This window comes from Natator depressus, chromosome 1 (genome assembly GCF_965152275.1).
Source record: "Natator depressus isolate rNatDep1 chromosome 1, rNatDep2.hap1, whole genome shotgun sequence".
Classification (NCBI taxonomy): Eukaryota; Metazoa; Chordata; order Testudines; family Cheloniidae; genus Natator; species Natator depressus.
Genome location: NC_134234.1, coordinates 234,262,285 through 234,282,292, shown reverse-complemented (window position 1 = coordinate 234,282,292; position 20,008 = coordinate 234,262,285). Strand labels below are relative to the sequence as shown.

The 20,008-nt window shown below is 42.7% G+C and overlaps 1 protein-coding gene across 1 annotated transcript in view; it reads left to right on the top strand.

Annotated features, from left to right (window-relative positions):
• Positions 1-20,008, top strand: part of PIK3C2G (phosphatidylinositol-4-phosphate 3-kinase catalytic subunit type 2 gamma) — a 330,089-nt gene that overhangs the window by 61,761 nt on the left and 248,320 nt on the right. Inside the window, exons 5-7 of the mRNA XM_074938223.1 lie at positions 1,836-1,993; positions 3,548-3,659; positions 16,968-17,070. Coding sequence (XP_074794324.1) covers positions 1,836-1,993; positions 3,548-3,659; positions 16,968-17,070 — 373 coding nt within the window. The remainder of the gene's footprint in view (positions 1-1,835; positions 1,994-3,547; positions 3,660-16,967; positions 17,071-20,008) is intronic.

Below are 20,008 nucleotides of genomic sequence, written 5' to 3'. Positions count from 1 at the left end.
CGAAAATGAAGACTGAGAAACACCAAAGGTAGACAACATGCCTGAAGAATTGTTAAAAAAACGATTGGCAAATGCAGTGCTTATTATATATGGAAAACATATAATTATGTACGGATGACTGGAAATTGGCCAGGAGAGTGGACAACGGGAATTTCTATGCCCTTACCAAAGAAGGGAGGCATAATAGAGTGTAATAACTGTCGTACATCTCCTTGATGTTGCATGCAGGCGAAATTCTGCTCTATATAATCCAGGATCACATGCAACAAACAATAGAAACAGGAATACCACCACAAAAAGCTGGTTTCTGAAAGGGCCAAGTCACACATGATCAAACTGAGGATATCCATAGTCTCATTGAAAAATGCAGAGAGTACAATCACACATTGAGTATGTGCTTAATTGGCTACTCAAAAGTATTTTACACCATCCAACATGACAGTTTGTACCTTTGAAGGATACTGGCAGACAAAGCATCTAATTGAATTTATTACAAGTCTCTAGCAGACCACAGTGCAGACAGCAATAGGCAATGGTGAGTGGTTTTCCACTGGGCAAGGTGTGAGGCAACCATGTATTTAGTCTTCAAGTCTCTAACATATGTACACAGGATTTATTATGAGATGAGCCTTGGATGGTTTTGACAAAGTGGAAGGAGCTGGGATTTCCATTAGTGAACATCTCTTAGCTAACCTCAGGTATGTTGACACGACGCTCTTTTCTACAACCACCAATGCAATAAATGATGGAGTCTATGAAAATAGTTTGTGTGGAATATGGACTATTTCTGTATGCGATGAAAACAAAGTGCTTGTACCTTGACATGATTAACAAAAATGAGATGCATGTGGGCATCAGGATTAACAGACAAACTGTAGTGGCAGTAGATGAATTTAATTATCTGGGATCATATATATCCAACTAAGGATGCTGTTCTAAGGAAATTGGTAAAAGACTAGGGATGGCTTCCTCAGTTATGGTCTCCCTTAAGAAACTGGAAAAACCATGGCATCTCAAAAAGTATGAAGGCGTGACTCATAAAAAGCCTCATTTTTTTCCATGGTGATTTATAGATGTGAAGCTTGGGAAGTTAATGCTGCTGACACGAAGAAAATTGCAACTTTTAAAGTGTGGTGCTGGTGAAGACTCTCTTGCATATCCTGCAGATAGGCATTCATTTTTTTTTCTATGTTAGAAATATTGTTGGAGAGAAGCAGACCCTGATGTCAGAAATCAGTCGCAAATGTATGTATTTTGGTCCCATTAGGTACAGAGATGGAAGTGGGGGAGGGAATCATAGTAGACGGCAACCAGTGAGGAGATGGATGAATGGTGTGTGGCAGATCACTGGAAGGTCACCTTACTGAGTGCTTGAAATTCAGCAATAGATTGAGAAGGCTTCCAAAAATTCTGCTATGATGTCACCATTATTCGGACATGACTAAATGGGTTTACTTAGTTTAACAGAATACACTCGTTGCACCATGGTGAAATTATTTTGATCACAATACAGTGACGTCTCTGGCTAAACTCCCTTTGACTTTAGTGGGATTAGGATCAGACCCACACAGTGATTCTGCTCATAATATTGCATACTGTAATCAATGGAGATTTTACCAGTGGTTCTCTTATTTAATAAAACATGAAATAGGCAGCAGTTATCTCACCGAGATGTCTGACAGAAGTAGATTTGTTCATAGCATCAATGTACCCTTCATCAGCATGTATTTTTTTCCCTAATATCTAACTATGCTGTTGTTTTTGGCATATTGTGGTAGTTTTGTCTTAAGTGACAGGAGAGACAAATCTATAAATATATCATATGTTCTCTCCAGAATCAGAGACGCATATCCTGCTTTTGATTTGAAGACAAATACTGGGAAGATTTGGAGCGTCACAACAACATTATCAGATGAGATCCTCTGTAAATCAAAATTCAAAGTTAGCATTTTGACAAACTGTTCATCTCCTCCACTGCATCTTACACCATGTGGTAAGTGCTTTGGGTTTCTTTAGCCTTCCAAAATTCAGTTCTTCAGTTCTACTAAAATACACAAACATCTTGTGAGGTACTTGGTACCATTCCATTTTAAGGTTGTTGTTGTTTTTTGGAGGGAGGGTGCGGGGTGGGGGGAGCAGATTGAAAGTGCCAATTGTTTTTTTCATGAGAAATATAAAAGAAAATGTCAATTTTGCATGAAAAACAATCAGCATTGATTGGCCTGATCTAAATGTAACTAGCTTAAATATTTTTGGTCCAGATTCACCAATATGATCTGGCTTCTTTGTGCTACTTTAGTTTAACGGGTTGGTTAAGCCAGGCTCACAGCTGCCTTGTATCACTAAGGCAGTACAAAGCAGCCAGTGCATAAATGTGAATCTGGCCACTTTTATTTTTAAGGCCTTCAGTTTGATTGTGAGCATTTAATTTTTCTGTCTGCTCTCCAAGAGATCACTAAAACACAAATGGTCTTAACACCTTAAACTTTAAAATGAACCTTTAAAATGAACATTTTAATTTTTTTTAGCAGTAAGGAAATAGCATGAATGGAGAATTGAAATGAAAATCAACCTCTGCTTTGGTGATTCGGATTGTTAGCTGTGGGCAATCAGATTGTCACAGAAGTTTAGAAGGAATTATTTCCCCTGTGTGCTGCATTGCACAATTGACTAGGTATATTGTGGGAGATCTTTGCCTTCATTCTGAAGAATCAGATGCTGGCCATTGTTAGAGGGAGTGTATCAGACTTGAGACACCAATAATCTAGTCTGGTAGGGTAAGTTCTTTATGCCTATAAAGGCAAATTTAGTTAGTTATATTGTGATTTGCTTCCCAGAATTCACAATCCAACTATACGTGCATCTTTTCTGATTTTGGATCAGATCCTCAAAAATGGTGGGGGGGAGAAAATCTCTGAAATGGAAAGTGGTCTAAATATTTGGAGCAGGGTTATGGAAGAATGTAACTACTAGAGTAGTTTTATCATGGGCTAATTGCACAAATCTTCATATCATTGCTGTGCCCATTGCGTATGGCTACATGAAATGGATGTGGCTGGTTGCAGTGACAAACAAATCTCTGGCATATCCTTGGATCTTGTGCACGCACAGAGCCTTCATCATGCCCTCTTTTTTTGCATTAGGTTGTATTCACTTTTGAGAATAGTACACACAATTTCAAGAGGGGAAAACTGAGTTTATAGATTTCAGTGGGAATAACTAGTTTTTTGGTTCTGCCATCTCTGATTCATAATTGATAAGTTTATAATTCTAGATTCCTGACAGACTCTCCTGTTTCTTTCAAAACCGGGGTGAGGTCAGTGACTTGCTAGGATTGTATGAATGACAACCCAATCTTCCTCAGAGCATGTGAAGCCAGAAAAAAATTATTAAATAAGGTGTGGTTCATTCTAATTCCTCTAGGTGGAGCTATACTGCAGCAAAAGTTAGCAGTCACATTATGGCTTCCATTTTCTCTGCTCAACGATATAGCCTGCAGCTCTCTACCAAGCTGCTATTAATTTTTTCTTCTTATCTTTGTTTACAGCTAGCTGTATTGTCCGCAACTTAATTGTAGAGATTCTCCATTGTACAAATCAATATCCAGCCCAGGAAGAGTGTTTTCTAAGTGTTTATGGGTCTGATGAATTTTTGCAAAAGTAAGTATCTCATTAAGAGATGGTATTGATTACGTATTCGATCATTTAAGCTATGCACCTGAATACTGATGTACTACATTTGTAAACAAAGCAGATCCAAAGGGAGAGACGCAAAAGCAATGGTCACATCACAAATCTTAGATCCCACCTTCCTCGAACCTCGGAAGGTATTGAACCATGGAGTTTGGTTCATGCCTATCTCAAATTGTGCTTATACTGTGGGGTACTGAGAAGGAAATGTGGTCTAGAGAAATAAGCATGAGACAGGGAGCTAGTACTCCTGAACTTGAATCTCAGCTCTTCTATTTACTCCCCGCGTGGCCGTGTACAAGTTATTTAATCTCCCTGTCTGCCTCAGTTTCTTGATCAGCATCTCTTTTTTTTCTAATGCCAAGGTTGCATTGGGCTGAGCTGTCTGTTTCTCCATCCATAAAATGGGGATAACATTGCCAACTTCTTACTGCAGGGATGTTATGAGGATGAGTTAATTAATGTTTGTGCAGCTCTTCAAAGATGTACACCACTTAATACATGGGAAGTATGATTATGAAACGTTGCCTACTGGGACAGCGTTTCTTTCCATCAGTGTAGAGAAAGTGAAGACACCCAGCTGTCGCTGAATGTCCGTTTGTGAAGAGAGAACATACATGGCAGAAAGAGGCCTTTTTGGGTATCACTAGCCAGGAACTTTTGAACTTAGAAACTACTTGAAGTTGGATGATGATATACACATGTACTAGTTGTAACTTTTATAGGTTTCTCCCTCACTAGTAACTGATTTCACATGTCTGTGATGAATTATATTTTGCAACTCAGGGTGTAGGGTTTGGTCATTTAGACCTCACTGTGTGTGATTCTCCAAGTGCTTACACCTGCATAAAACAAGACAGTATTGTTACGCTGGTGTAAAACTGGAACAAGTGACAGGCAATTCAAGCCCATTACCTCCATTACTTGATCACACTGTTGCATAAGAGAGACTGGGTTTGTTTAGAAGGGGGGGAAAAAGCTCTTTCTCATTTCAAACTAATTGCTAACGAAAAAATAACAAGTAATTGTACTTAGGATGAGCTCACTGTGTCTCGGTACAGTGTACAGTACGTTCTGAACAGTTTATTTTCACTTTTGGAAGAACTCATCAATAGGGAACCGCTAAATTCCTGCACTTGCAGAATCTCAGCATGTCTCATTAGCAGCAAAACAAGGTCAATAATGTTCTCAGCTGCTTGCTTTGCTCCTTCAGTGTAGTGCAAAAGGCATTGAGCTGCAGTTCTGGCCTCAACTGCTGTAATTCTATGCTATGCTGTGCTTTCATCTTCCCCTTTTTCCTGCCTCTTCCTGATCATCCTCAGCGTACTCTAAAAGAGATCTTGAAACCACAGGCCAAACTCATCCCCAGGGCAACTTAATGTGAAGCCTGAAGGATTACTTGAAGGATCAATTTGGCCCTGTATCTGAGATGTCGAATGTGAGCTGCTCTTTCCCCACTCCCTTGTTGTTAATATAGATGTAAAATCAGAAGTGCTCATGCAAAATTCTTCTTGGAATACATGTCAGTGCTGAATTCCAGAATAAGTTCTCCAAATCATGTTTGCAGTGCTCTCTGTAGCTGTGTTAGTCCCAGGATATTGGAGAAACAAAGTGGGTCAGAGAATATCTTTTATTGGACCAACTTCTGTTTGTGAGAGAAGCAAGCTGTTGAGCTACACCAGTGGTTTTCAACCTTTTTTTTTTTTTCATTTGTGGATCCCTAAAAGATTTTGAGTGGAGATACGGACCCCTTTGTAAATCTTAGACATAGTCTGCCGACCCCCAGGGATCCATGAACCACAGGTTGAAAACCACTGAGCTGCACAGAGCTCTTCTTCAGGTCTGGGAAAGGTACTTAGAGTGTCACAGCTAAATACAAGGCAGACCAGATTGTATGGCAAAAGTAGTTAACACATACTCTTAAGAGACCATTCAAGTGGCCCATTAACTGATCTACACAAAAAGAAAAAAAGAAGAAAAGGGAAGAGGGGGTTTAGTGGGCTACAGATTGTGTAATAAGCTATAAATAGAGTATCTTTATTAAGATCATGCTTTTTAGGGTCTACCAAAGTTGTGAATTTAAGCTCCCATGTCTGTCTTTTGAAGGTCCTGTCTTGTGCAGGTGGTAGGTGTTTTTTTGTCTTTATTTTTCTGTGTGAGTTCATTCGAGAGTGTAGTAATTGTCTCATTTCACTCACATAGTTATTATTGGGGCATTTAGTGCACTGGATGAGGTACACCTGGTGTTGATGGGCATGTGTAGGATCCATGGATCTTGAAAGGTGTGTTGTGGGGGGTATTGAACATTATAGCAGTGGAGATATGCTTGCAGGGTTAGCAGCTATTGTTATGGCAGAGTCTAGTGCTACTTTGATGTGTCCTGGTCCGTGGGGAGCTTGATTATGATGATGAACTTGGTAAGGTTGTTTGAAGACCAGAAAGGGGGGGAGGGGGAAAGAGCAGGAAAGATTTATTTCAGAAAGTGGTTCCCGCAAAGTATGGGTAGTAATTGTTTGATGCCACCCTACACTGGAACCCATATGGGGTATCAAGTGACAAGGAGGGGTATGTGATTGGAGGGTTTTTTTCCTGTATTGAAACAAGATCTCTCAAGGTATTTCTCTCGAGCCATGTTTTGTAGGTGACAAATCTGAGGAATTGTCACGATTGAAGGTTTTGGAATTAATTGAGAAACTTAACAAAAGTGTCAAGTCACCGGGACCAGATGGCATTCACCCAAGAGTTCTGAAAGAACTCAAATGTGAAATTGTGGAACTATTAACTATGGTTTGTAACCTGTCCTTTAAATCCGCTTCTGTACCCAGTGACTGAAAGATAGCTAATGTAACGCCAATATTTTAAAAGGGCTCTAGAGGTGATCCCGGCAATTACAGACCGGTAAGTCTAACATCAGTTCCGAGCAAATTAGTTGAAACAATAGTAAAGAATAAAATTGTCAGACACATAGAAGAACATAAACTGTTGGCCAAAAGTCAACATGGTTTCTGTAAAGGGAAATCAGGTCTTACTAATCTATTAGAGTTCTTTGAAGGGGTCACAAACACGTGGACAAGGGGGATCCAGTGGACATAGTGTACTTAGATTTCCGGAAAGCCTTTGACAAGGTCCCTCACCAAAGGCTCTTATGTAAATTAAGTTGTCATGGGATAAGAGGGAAGATTCTTTCATGGATTGGGAAATGGTTAAAAGACAGGGAACAAAGGGTAGGAATAAATGGTCAATTTTCAGAATGGAGAGGGGTAACTTGTGGTGTTCCCCAAGGGTCAGTCCTAGGACCAATCCTATTCAACTTATTCATAAATGATCTGGAGAAAGGGGTAAACGGTGAGGTGGCAAAGTTTGCAGAGGATACTAAACTGCTCAAGATAGTTAAGATCAAAGCAGACTGAAGAACTTCAAAAAGATCTCACAAACCTAAGTGATTGGGCAACAAAATGGCAAATGAAATTTAATGTGGATAAATGTAAAGTAATGCACATTGGAAAAAATAACCCCAACTATACATACAATATGATGGGGGGGCTAATTTAGCTACAACTAATCAGGAAAGAGATCTTGGAGTCATCGTGGATAGTTCTCTGAAGACGTCCATGCAGTGTGCAGCGGCAGTCAAAAAAGCAAACGGGATTTAGGAATCATTAAAAAAGGGTGAGAGAATAAGATGGAGAATATCTTATTGCCCTTATATAAATCTATGGTACGCCCACATCGTGAATACTGTGTACAGATGTGGTGGTCTCATCTCAAAAAAGATATACTAGCATTGGAAAAGGTTCAGAGAAGGGCAACTAAAATGATTAGGGGTTTGGAATGGGTCCCATATGAGGAGAGATTAAAGAGGCTAGGACTTTTCAGCTTGGAAAAGAGGAGACTAAGGAGGGATATGATAGAGCTATATAAAATCATGAGTGGTGTGGAGAAAGTGAATAAGGAAAAGTTATGTTCCCATAATATAAGAACTAGAGGCCACCAAATGAAATTAATGGGCAGCAGTTTTAAATAAAAGGAAGTTCTTCTTCACTCAGCGCACAGTCAACCTGTGGAACTCCTTGCCTGAGGAGGTTGTGAAGGCTAGGACTATAACGGGGTTTAAAAGAGAACTGGATAAATTCATGGAGGTGAAGTCCATGAATGGCTATTAGCCAGGATGGGTAAGGAACGGTGTCCCTAGCCTCTGTTTGTCAGAGGGTGGAGATGGATGGCAGGAGAGAGATCACTAGATCATTACCTGTTAGGTTCACTCCCTCTGGGGCACCTGGCATTGGCCTCTGCTGGTGGACAGGATACTGGTCTGGATGGACCTTTGGTCTGACCCAGTATGGCCATTCTTATGTTCTTATTTGGGTGGCCCATTCAATCATGCTATCTACTTCTCTGGTGGAGTATCCTAGTTTGGTGAAGGAGGTTTTAAGTATGCTAAGGTGTATATCCTGGATTTTCTTCTTGGAGCATATTCTCTGATATCTGAGTGCCTGGCTGTAGATAACAGATTTCTTTGTGTGTTTGGGGTGGTTACTGGACCTGTGAAGGTAGGTGTGGTGATCTGTGGGTTTCTTGGATACAGTTGTCTATAGCATTCCTTTGATGAAGCTGATGTCTGGAAATTTGATGCTGGCACAGAAGTGTCCTAGAGAAAGAAAGAAGGATGGATGGATGGATGGTGGTGGTTGCTGAAGTAGTGGTGGAAAGATATAAGGGTGTTTAGGTCATCTGACCAGAGGCTGAAAATATCATTGATGTATCTTGGGTATATCTTTTTTTTTTTTTTTTGTGGTGCCCTCATCCAAAAATTCTTCCTTGATGTGGCCTGTGAAGAGGTTGGCATGTTGGGAAGCCATCTTAGTACTCGTGACTGTTCCCATGGTTTGAGCAAAGTGTTTGCTTGTTGTTGAATGTAAAGTAGCTATGGGTGAGGACGTGAAAAGGATGTTTGGGGTGGATATCTGAGTGTTGTCTTGTAGATATTTGAGGTGGATAGCTATGCCATCATTGTGAGGAATGTTGGTGAATAGGGAGGTGAAATGGATGGTATTCTGAGGGGCGTTGTTAAAGTTGCTGAGTTTCTGCAGGATGTCAGTTTCTGGAGGAAGCAAGCTCTTTGTGTGGGATGTGGCCCTTTAAGGATGGTTCTTATGAGTCGTGGTATTCCTTCAGTAAGAGTTCCAAGGCCAGATATAATAAGTCTACCTGGGTTCCCTTGTTTGTGTTTCTTGGGAAGCAAGTAGAAGGTCCCTGAGTGGGTTCATGGGGGAATGAGGTTGTAGAGTTTCTCTTGGAGTTGTTTGAGGGAGGATTTGACAATGCACTTAAATTCTTGGGTGAATTGTGGTGTGGAGTCTTGTTTGAGTTTTCTATAATAGGTGGTGTCAGAGGGTTGTCAGTTGACCTCATTAACATAGTCATCACGGAAATCTTGTAGCAGTAAAGAGAATTGTGTGCTGCTGTTTCTTTGTCATTACAGTTCAGAAGAACCTGAACATAAAGCCAAACCACAAAAGAGTTCATATAATGCACTTGCCTTACACCATGGTGTTAGTGAGCCAGATGGCATCATGAAGTTCTATAAGAGGCTTCCATTTGTTATCAGACTGAACTGTATTATAGAGCAGCTAAGTCCCCCTGTAGCAGAATCTGAAATACTTGATGATGCCTGGAATCAATTAGCTTTAAGTGAATGGAAGTGTTTGGGGAAAAGAGAGAATACATACTAGTGTGTTAGCTAGGAATAGCATGACACATGGCATTGCCAAGTAAATTAAGATGTAACAATGTATTATTCCCCCTCCTTTGCATGTGTCCATTATCTTCTGATGTTCCCCTTGGCTTTTTCTTATGAGCCACAGTGAAAACCTGGATTTCAAACATCCCCAAAAGTTCAGGGAATTTTATACTGAGGATTTTGGTTCATCCCATAGGTAACTGGTGAAATTCTGAGTTGGAACCATGCTCCATTTCTGGTCTTTACCTTAGATCTCCCTAGGTCAGAAATTGTGAGTTGTCACAGGCTATTCCATTTTTTTTCCTTTTTACATTTCTCTAGCCAACAAATCTGTCTTGCACCATCTCTAAAGCATTGTTAGGATTAATCCTTAGTTTGTCCCTGCCTCTTCTCTCATCTTTAGTTATGTCTTTCCCTCAGCCCATCTTGATGTACTGCAATTTCCTCTTCTATGATCTTAATGTGTATCTATATATCTAGGTGTGGGTGCTCTGGGGCTGGAGCACCCCCGGGGAAAAAAATGGTGAGTGCCGATGGCCTTGCCGATCAGCTCACCTGTAGACATACCATAAGTCTCCTAGCTACCTGTTCAATTCATTCCATCAAACCTGACCTCTTCTTTGTTTCTATCTTTTTATTTCTTGCCCTGTCCATCTCTGCTAGCTGAAGATCTTCCCTGTCCAAACCACCTGCATTATCCTCTTTGTTTAAATCTTCCCTTCAGACTGTCCTTTGCTTTTTTCCTTTTTAGCTTGTGAATGGATGCCTCTGCAAAGTGGTTTTATGATATCCTTTATGAAAGATGCCATATAAAAATAAATTATATTGGGGGTTAAGCAGCTTGTGTTGAATAATTCATGACTCCCACTGCTAGCAGCAAACCCAAAGAAACTCTTGTTATGTGCCAGTAATGAATCAATCTTCCTTGCAAACTTTTTGCCTCTAGAGCTACAGGCCACTTGCTCAGAGCATTCCAAAGTGCCTAGTAAAACATACCACGTTGCTATATAAAAAGATGTTAGTTTATTTTTGTTTCATTTTGTTTATTGATCTGGCTGTTGTTAGTAAGAAGAACTGATTGCAGTGCACAACCAGCAAATGAACATAGTCCAGCAGTTTTTATAAAGTTTAAAGTTTCCTGTCGTTTGAAGGCAGGAAGGAGGGTTTTAGTTTGCCTTTAGTATATTGCTGAATTCCCTCTTCATTCTCCTGTAGTGTATTTTTGTGTAATTATCTTGCGCCTAAATTCAGCAGTCACAGTAAACAGAAATGTAGAATAGAAATGAGCATCTCCAGTCTATAATTTACACTCTCACGCTTGCTTGTGACCTTACTGGTGACACTTTTTTTTTTTTTTTTTTTTGCCTTGTTAATTCCAGTCCTTGAGAATCAAGGCCTGAATAGAAACTGGTTTTTCCTTCAAGTGAAGTTTAAACTATTAATTATAGAAAGGACAGAGGTATATTTGTATAGACTGGGATCATTAGAAGCCTGCATTTTGGAATGAATATGTTCTCCATAAAAATAAGCCTCCATTTTCTCTTGTCACTGCAAATTAACCTTCTCATACGTGATGCTGCTCCAGTGAGGTGTTTTTTAATAAAATTTAAGAGACTGCCTAAGGATTCAGAAGTAACGCGGAAAGAATTTTATATGGTTGGAAATTAATGGTGTTGCTGGGGACACTGAATTGGGAGTCAGGAGACCTGGAGTCTCCTTCTGGCAGCCATTGACCAGCTCTGTCACCTTGGGCAAGTCACTTCACTTGTTTGTGACTCTCTTTCCTCTCTGTCTCTGTCTTGCCTGTTTAGACTGTAAGCTCTTAAGGGCTTGGGCTGTGTCTCATTATATGTTTGTACAATGCCTAGCACAATCCCAGTTGAAGTCTGTAGGTGGTATTGTATTGTACTGTAGGTGGTATTTGTAATACAAATAAGGCAAAAGGGGATTTTCCAGAATGTGTCATGTTTATAATAATGTTGTGCTTCTTATATCGTTGAAAGCACTGTAAAAATACTAACTAATCCACATGACACCCCTTTAAGATGACTGTTTAATTTTTATGTCCATTTTATAGTGGAGTAACAGATTCAAAGAGGGCCAGGTTTTGTGGGGTGCTGCAGCCCTTTTATACTGCTCCAGGATTGGGCCATTGATAGAGTCTGTCAGTCCATGATAAACTTGTGACAAATAGGAGCTGAATACTACTACATCTATTTTATGGACCGCTCCATCTATTTTTTCTTATGACCTAGATTTCTGACTGGATTATGTTTTCCTCAAAAGTCGTCAACCCGCTCCATCTATTCATTCATGCCCCACTATCTGCATGAATAAATGGCTCTTCTCCAAACATTTGTGCAAAACAAAGTCCACTCACACTAATATTTGCAGAAAGGAAAACTAGAAAATTATAGGAACATGGTCAAGAGATTTAAGATTCATAAATATGTTACGTATAATTTCCCGATTGTTCCACTAGTTGTAATATAGCGTGAGGGTAAGGCAAGAGGGGAGGTGCAGAAATCAATGGTGAAAAGTGGCCTATAGGAAAAGGACTGTCATTACAGACTTGGGGTTGGTAAAGGGATAATGAAGACAAGAGTAGATGGTGACAAGGGAGCAGTGAGGCAAGACACATGGGCAGAGCCATAGGCGCCAACTTTTCCCGGCACTGGTGGGTGCCTGACCCTGCCCCGACTCCACCCCTGCCCCGTCCCCTCCTGCCCCTGCACTGCCCCCATTCCAACTCCTTCCCCAAAGTCCCTGCCCCAACTCCGCCCCTCCCTGCCCCTATTGGACTCCTTCCCCAAATCCCCGCATTGGCCCCACCTCTCCCCCAGCTGTTTCGTGGTCGCAAGCGCTGGGAGCTAGGGGGAGAAGCAGGGGTGCGGCACGCTCAGGGAGGGAGGCGGAGCAGAGGTGAGCTAGGGCGGGGAGCTGCTGGTGGGTGCAGAGCACCCACCAATTTTTCCCCATGGGTGCTCCAGCCCCAGAGCACCCACGGAGTCAGAGCCTATGGGCAGAGCATCAGGGCTTGATGGGAAGTGACAGGAGAGATGTAGAAGCAGGTACAGCCATGCAGATCCACAATGGTGAGGATGAGGAATTTGAACACTGTGTAGAAAGAGAGAGGGAGGCAGTAAAGGGACTGGGTGGTGGGGGACTGATGACAGCAGTACAGATATTTTATTATTTCAATGTGGTAGCTAGTGCTTTTGCACTCTAACTTTGTTACTTCTAAATGTGTACTGTATGCCTTTAATATTAAGAAATCTTGCAAATGTACAGAAGCACTGTCAAAGGACCTTGCCCTAGGTATTTATTTCGTCAGATGGAAATAGGTTTCTCCTTCTTTGACCTTCAATGTGTCTGTCACAAAATGCCACTTCTGCAATTTTGCCTTTTGTACCTTCAAAATGGGGAGCTTGTGTTTTTCCTAATTACACTGTGGGATAGGTGTAGAGCATTTACTCATAGAAGTCAGAAATCCCCAGAACTTTGAATCCTTTGTAATTATCTCTGACAGCCATGTGCTGTGCTAGTTAATGATTTAAAATTAACCTTTGTTTTCTGTTAGACACCCCGATGTGAGACGCAATAGTTCCTAGTCTGCTATGTGCACATTCTATAAGCCCCTATTTCTGTCATAGGTTCATAGGGCCAGAAAAGGGCCAGAAAAGAACCTTGTCATGGGCTGGCTGGCCCTTTGAGGCAAGCTAGGCTTAGCCTTGTTCATGGTTTAGCAGCTACTCCTTAGCCTCACTGATGAGCTGACAACATAGGGCGAATTAGTGACCCCAGCTGTGTGTAATAGGGGCTGAATTAGAAAGACTAACCCCAGCTGTGGTGGTGAAACAGGCAGAGCGCTCCTTAAACAGAGCTGGGAACTCAGCAGAAGGGGGAAGAAGAAGGGAAGTGCTCCTCTGGGAAGAGGCTGAGGTACTCACTGGGATTAGGGTAGCTCCTGGGTAGGAGAGCTCGGAGTTAGGGCCTGCAACAAGAGAAGGAGACCCACAAGGAGTAGAGTAAACTCCTGTTGGGGAGGCCTGAGATAGGGGCAGGAGGATCCCCAGAAGTAAACTGCTGAAGTCCACGGTGAAAGGAAGCAATAGGAGAATCCTGCTGGGAAGAAGTAAGATGAGAGAAGCTCTGCAGGGGCCAGGAAGCAGTGAAGTCTGAGAGGGGCAGGAGAACTTGTGATTTAGATATTTGATTTAGAATTTAAGTTGGACTTTTTGTTATTTTGGATGGGGAGTGAACTGTTATATGACTTAGCTGGAGGGCCAAGCCACAGAAAATCCAGAGAGGGAGTGGGGAGAAGATAATGGGCAGGGACTAGCCATCGCAGCCAAGGAAGTGGCCACCAGGGGCAGACAAGGGCAGACAAGAGGCAAAGTCCTCTGTAATGCTCTGTCCAGGCATGAGAGGGCACTCCAGAAGTTGTGATGTGCACTACAAACCTGTTTCTCCTACTTGGACCAGGGACAGAGGTGCAAGGAAGCCAGTACGCCCTGGTACGGCATAACGGCAAGAGCCGGTGCGCTGTACCGGGGCGGACCGGCTTCCCCAGGCAGCAATTCATAGGGCCTGGGGCTCCCAGCAGCGGCTGGAGCCCCGGGCCCTTTAAATTTCCACCAGAGCCCTGCTGCCGGAGCCCTGGGGTAGTGTTGGTGGGGCTCCAGCAGCTATTTAAAGGGCCCACGCTCGGAAGGGGCCCTGGCCGCTTTTCTCCACCCCCACCCCGCTCTCTCCTATGGGGGCAGAAGTTTGGTGCTGCCTTCTCCCGGGGCTCTGTCCTGCTGCTGCAGGGCAGGCTCTGCTGGCAGCCCAGCTCCCCCCTCCCCTGCCTCTTCCCCCCAGTGTGCTGCGTTCCCCCACCCCCTCTCACTCTCTCTCTCCCTGCTGCCGATCAGCTGTTTGCTGGCATGAGGAAGCAGAGAAGAGGTGGGGGCAGGGCCTTGGGGAAGGGTGTGGAATCAGGGCATACCCCCTTCAGCCCCCTGCCATGAGCCGCTCAGGGCAGGGAGCTGGGAGCGACCCCAGCCCTCTGCCCTGACTCCTGCATCCCCCCACACATCCCCACCCCCACCCTGAGCACCAAACGGGAGCTCCTGCACCCTCCCCCACCCCACATACCCACCTGCACCCCTCGCACCGAATGGGAGCTGCCCTGGGTAAGGGCTCCACACCCCAACCTCCTGCCCCAACCCTGAGCCTCCTCCCTCATTCTAGCTCCTGGACAGACCCTGCACTCCAACCCCCAGCCTGCTCCTGCACCCTAACACCCTCCCGGACCCTGCATCCCCAGCCCTGTTCTCAGTGCACCTCCACCCTCAGCTTGGTGCAGAGAGAGACAAAGAGAATGGGCTGGAACCAGGGAGAAGGTAGGTACCCGCTCTATGTGGGCAGGGGTGTGTGTGGGAGATCCTGTTTACCCCCTCCCCAGCCCTGCTGCCCTTGCAGTTTACCCCCAGCCCCTCCCTTGCTCCAAGGACCAACCCTAGCTCCCGCCCCACTGTTTTTTTGCCCCCAGCCCCTGCCTTGCTCCAGTCAGCAGGGACTAATTCTCCCCCCATGCGTCACTGTGCTCATCTTGCCCCCGCCCCTGCCTCGCTCCAGCTGGGGACCAATCCTTCCGCCCCCCACCACCACCATGGCCTGCTGTGCTCTTGCCCCTGGCCTCTTCTTTCCCCAGGGGGGCCCTCAAGTATGTTTGGCATCAGGCCCACAAAAAGTTAATCCAGCCCAGGCCCTTTAAATTGTCCCTGGAGCCTTGTTGCCAGAGCCCTGGGGTAGCAGCAGCGGGGCTCTGGTGGCAAGTTAAAGGGCTGGGACGGTAGCGGTGGCCCCAGGCCCTTTAAATAGCCCCCTTTAAATCGCCCCCAAGCCCCAGGGCTCTCAGTTGCCTCTGCAGCTGGGAGCTCGGGGTGATTTAAAGGGCCCGGGGCTCCCAGCTGCTGCTCCCACAGCCCTAGCCCCAGGCCCTTTAAATCCTGATTTAAAGTGCCTGGGGATTTAAGGCCCCGCCTCTTCTGGTTGAGGCCCCGCCCCCTCATCAGGACTCCGGAGTACTGATAAGTCCTTTAAGGTACTTTCACCCCTGCCCAGGGAGCTCTGGAACAACTTGCCATGCTGAAAAGCAATATAAATATGGATCAATCCTTCTTGCTCTCATGTCCAGGAGCCTGAATGAGGCAACATGAACCTGTCAGAACATGCACTGGAGATGTAACTGATGGTGCATGTGAACGTGTTCCAATAATAAATCTGTCATTGCAGAAAATCAATGCCATTAAACCCTAAAGTTTTTCAATTTGAAGAAATGTTCTGGCTTTTAACTGAGAATTACTGGTGCATTATTTCACCTGATTTTTTAAAAAATGATAGCCAATGGAACAATGTTAACTTCCATGTAAAATTAGAAATACCAGGCCAGACCCTCAGCCCAGGGGAAGTCTCCTTTGCATTGATCCAACAGTGCTAAAAGGACTGAAAGCTACTCTAAAGAAGCACAGGGGGGTTGGCGATTCTCATGACAAGGGAATTCCCCTGCTAGCATGAATATTATTGGAGCACTCTAGGTGAAGCCAGAGTACCCTGCAATCTGGACAGACCAGTCCCCAGTGAACCATTCCAGTTGATGTAAGGTAGAATAGCCCTGTGGCTGCTTGGGTCCCCGGGTGGCCCTATGATTAGAGGAGGTCAAAAACTGACTTACAAGCACTTTTGTCTTCTCCTTGTCCACTGCACAATTTGAGCTCTGGAACTTGAGGATCAGGCCCCATGCTCATTTACGTCGATTTGCAAATATAGATTATCTTTTCCACCCAGCCTCTAAATACCAATTAAATACAGCTACACTTTTTTCATCCAGGATGTTCTATTTAGCTATGTATCAAGATATAGAAATAATACAAATTATCTACTGTCTATGATGCTGGCTAATATGGTCTCATTTTTTTTCCTCATAACCCTCTTTACTGTCAGTTACCATCTCTTGTCCTAGATTGTAAACATCTTGGGGTAGGAGCCATTTTTAATTCTATTTGTACAGTGCCTAGCACAATGGGATCCTGATCCATTACTTGGGCTTCTAGGCACTATTATAAATAAATAATAATAATATGTTATGTCCTAGGTGCTTTGAATATAATCCATAGTAATTTGAGGTTTAAGTACAAACAGGCTCTAAAGAGAAAGTATGGCTTTGAGTGTGGAAAGATCTTTTTATTTCCATCTTTCTTCATTGTCATTCCTTTACAGAACTTGCATGTTTTAAATCAGAGCTTCAACCCTACTGATGATTCTATTAATCTTTTTCCATCCAGCTCTTAAAAACAAGTCATGGTCAAAACCTCACAATCCTTTATAGATCCAATACACTGTGTTTGTGTAATTCAACCATGTTTTGGATGCTTAGCATGAGTTGCTGGAGCCTGGTGGAAAGTGTGTGAGAGAAAAATAGGAGCTGGGGAGTAATGATGATTTTGTTTGTTCTTTCTCCCCCTCCTTCCCTACCACCTTCCAAATTGCAGCAATCATGCTTTGGGCAGTCATGAGAGTCTTCGCAAGGCAACCACCTCCATTCAGCTTCGTCTACAGAAAGACACCAGCTATCAGCAAAGTTTGGCTCGATCGGTGCGTCATTTTTTTCTTGTTTCTTTCAATATGCCTGAGGAAATGAAATCTTTCCGATCCTCTCATGTAACCATCTGCATTAATAATCAGAAAGGGCTTGTTTGCTCTCTTGAGTGTACATTCAAATGTAGTTTGTCATTAATATAATGTATTCTGAGTCTTTCTGCTTCTCTCCTCTAGTTAGGCTTCCTTTATCCTTTTGGTAATCCTAGAGAATATCTGAATATGAGAAGAGCAAATGTTACCTTTTGTTAGAAGAATTCAACTTTATTGGAGTTGAACTCTACTCATGATATCAGTTTGTCTTTTTTTTTTCTGGCTGGTCCTTGTACATTTTTGAAACATATTAAGGGCAAACATCCATAAAGGACTACACAAGGTAAATCAGATCCAGATCCTGGTTACTGAAATTCTAAGTATTTGTTTGTGTGTGCATGAGAGAGAATGTATTTCTGCTGAAGACATAGTCTTATCGCACTTTAAATCTGAAGAGATTCTCATTCAGATTATTTGTGATTCAGCTACCTAGGAATGGATTATTGAGCTTTAATGATACTGATCATGCTGCTAGATGTGAATTTTATTCCCTGTGGGCAATCTTGAATTTCTTCCAAACCAAACTTCACACTACAAAGGAGACCTTGATGTTTTTGGTGATTTTTGACTGGAGATGGGTTGCCTTTATCCACAGATAGGATATCTGCCTAAAGGAGGTAATTGGAACTACTAGCCTGAGTCTGTGAAAATTTGGATCAGATAACAGATTTCTAATATAAAAAATAGGGTTTCTTTTCTTTCCAGTTCTGGTATGTATCCCCCTAAGAATTGTCAGGTTCGGTGTAATTCATCTGTTGCAATGTTGTTGTTTTTTTTTTTTTAAAAAAGGGTGGTTGTGAGACCAAATACAATATGTTTTAAAATATCTTATCTTTTGACTTCTTTACCTTTTAACCGATAAAAGCAGAGGTGCTATCATGTACGGCAGTGGTTCAAATTATTTGCACTGTGCATTACCAGGGTATGCAAAAGTTGTTGTTGGGTTCTTTTTGTTGTTGGTGGTGTTTTTTTTGCAATCAATTGAAAATATCTGTAATTGAGATTCCATTAGTAGCAGAAGGACTGATGGTTCAGGAGACAGGAAATATATGACAGAGAGGCTTTCATCACCAAGTCACCATTTCAAATTTGGCTCAGATCAGTGGTGACCAAAGGTAATTTAACCATCTCACTGATGTCACTGTAGAAAATTGATGGTTTGTGGAGCTTTTATGGAGTGGAGTAAGCAGCTCTCTCTCTCTCACACACACACACACACACACGCGCGCGCGCAAAGTATCCCTTTTGCTGTGCTGTAGCAGATGTCTGGGGTCTTGCAGTTTGGCTTCCTGTTGTAGGAGAAATCAGTGACACTGAGTCAGGGTATATTATTAGAACAAATTGCTTTATTTATACCTACACACCAGTTCTGGGACAGAGATGGTCACAAATATCATGCAGACAGTTCCTTCTTTCAGAGATCTCAGCCGAATCACCAATGCCTGGCTGCAACGAAGATACCCTGCCCCAAGAACTGACTCTGTTTAAAAAGACTAAAACATAAAGCAAACTTCCTGGTGCTAGCCACAGCTCCCCAAGAGAATCTGCTTTACAAACCTAACTATATGATAGTTTCTTCCAAGGCTAAAAACATGCTTGCACACTAATAAAAAGAAAAACGTGTAAGACTCTATGTAAGAGCACCATCCTAGTGCTCTTGCTATAACAATAGTTATCTATCGCACAGAAGATTTGAGACTTAATTAACTTTTCTAAAGTGCTCTGGGATTCCCAAGTATGGTGAGCTGCCTGGAAAGAGGTAAGCATGGAAAGTTTTATCTGTCATTTTAAAGCCACTAGGTAATTAAATATTGTCCTCTGAAATAAATAGTAGCATAGTCATGGAGTTGCGGAAGTGAAGGTTGTGGGTAATCTGACACAAGTTATTCAGAAATACACTGCATGTGCGACTCTTACTGCTTAATTACAAAACTGGCAATCATAAAAATGAAATTGTTGACTAAAAATTCCAAACCATTCTGGTGAAAAATCCACTGGCCTTCCCACCTTGATTCATTTAAATGTCAACAGAAAGGGAAATGGTTCCAGAGGACATCTTCCTTAGGAAAATACAAAGAAGGGTTATAATGTTTCTTGTAGATATGGGATAACACTAGGACAGCATGACCACTTGCCCAGTACTGCTTACATACAGGTAGGCATATAGCAATATCAAATATGTCCTCAGCCACCAAATACCTATTCATTTCCAACTGAAATATAAATCTAAATGAAGAATTGTACTTACAGCTTATACTATGGCTCATAAATTTATTTCTTGAGGGCTACACATCCTATGGTGACGGGCAGATTCTTCTTCTCATTTGTCAGGTCTTTAACTCGTTCCTAGGTGCCCAAGCCTAGATGCCCGGCTGAGTTAGTGATCATATTTTGTGTACAGCAGGTTGCCTTTGAGAGGTGATGGGAACAGTGCACTGCAAGTAGGAGGGGGCAAGAGATCCAGCATTGTGTGTTCATATTTCACATTGTTAGCTAATCATTTGCAATCCAGAGACGTAGCGACATTAGACTCCTCAGACCAAATTCACAGCTAATATAAGTGCATGCAACTCCAGGGATAAATTTGTTCTATTTTGTTTACCTTGCAACAAATAGGTACTCTGATATCCCATAATTTTAGTAGTAACCACTATTTGAGGGAAAGAGTTTAGATTCATATTGAGGCCTATGTCGTAACACAGGAAGAAGCTCCTTCTACCCACTTCCTGAAGATTTGTGCATCTGGTGAAGAGCTCTTAAAAATCAGATTTTTTTCCCCCCTAAAACTTTATCATGTGTATTTAAGTGAAATGAAGCCAATAAGACACACACACACACACAC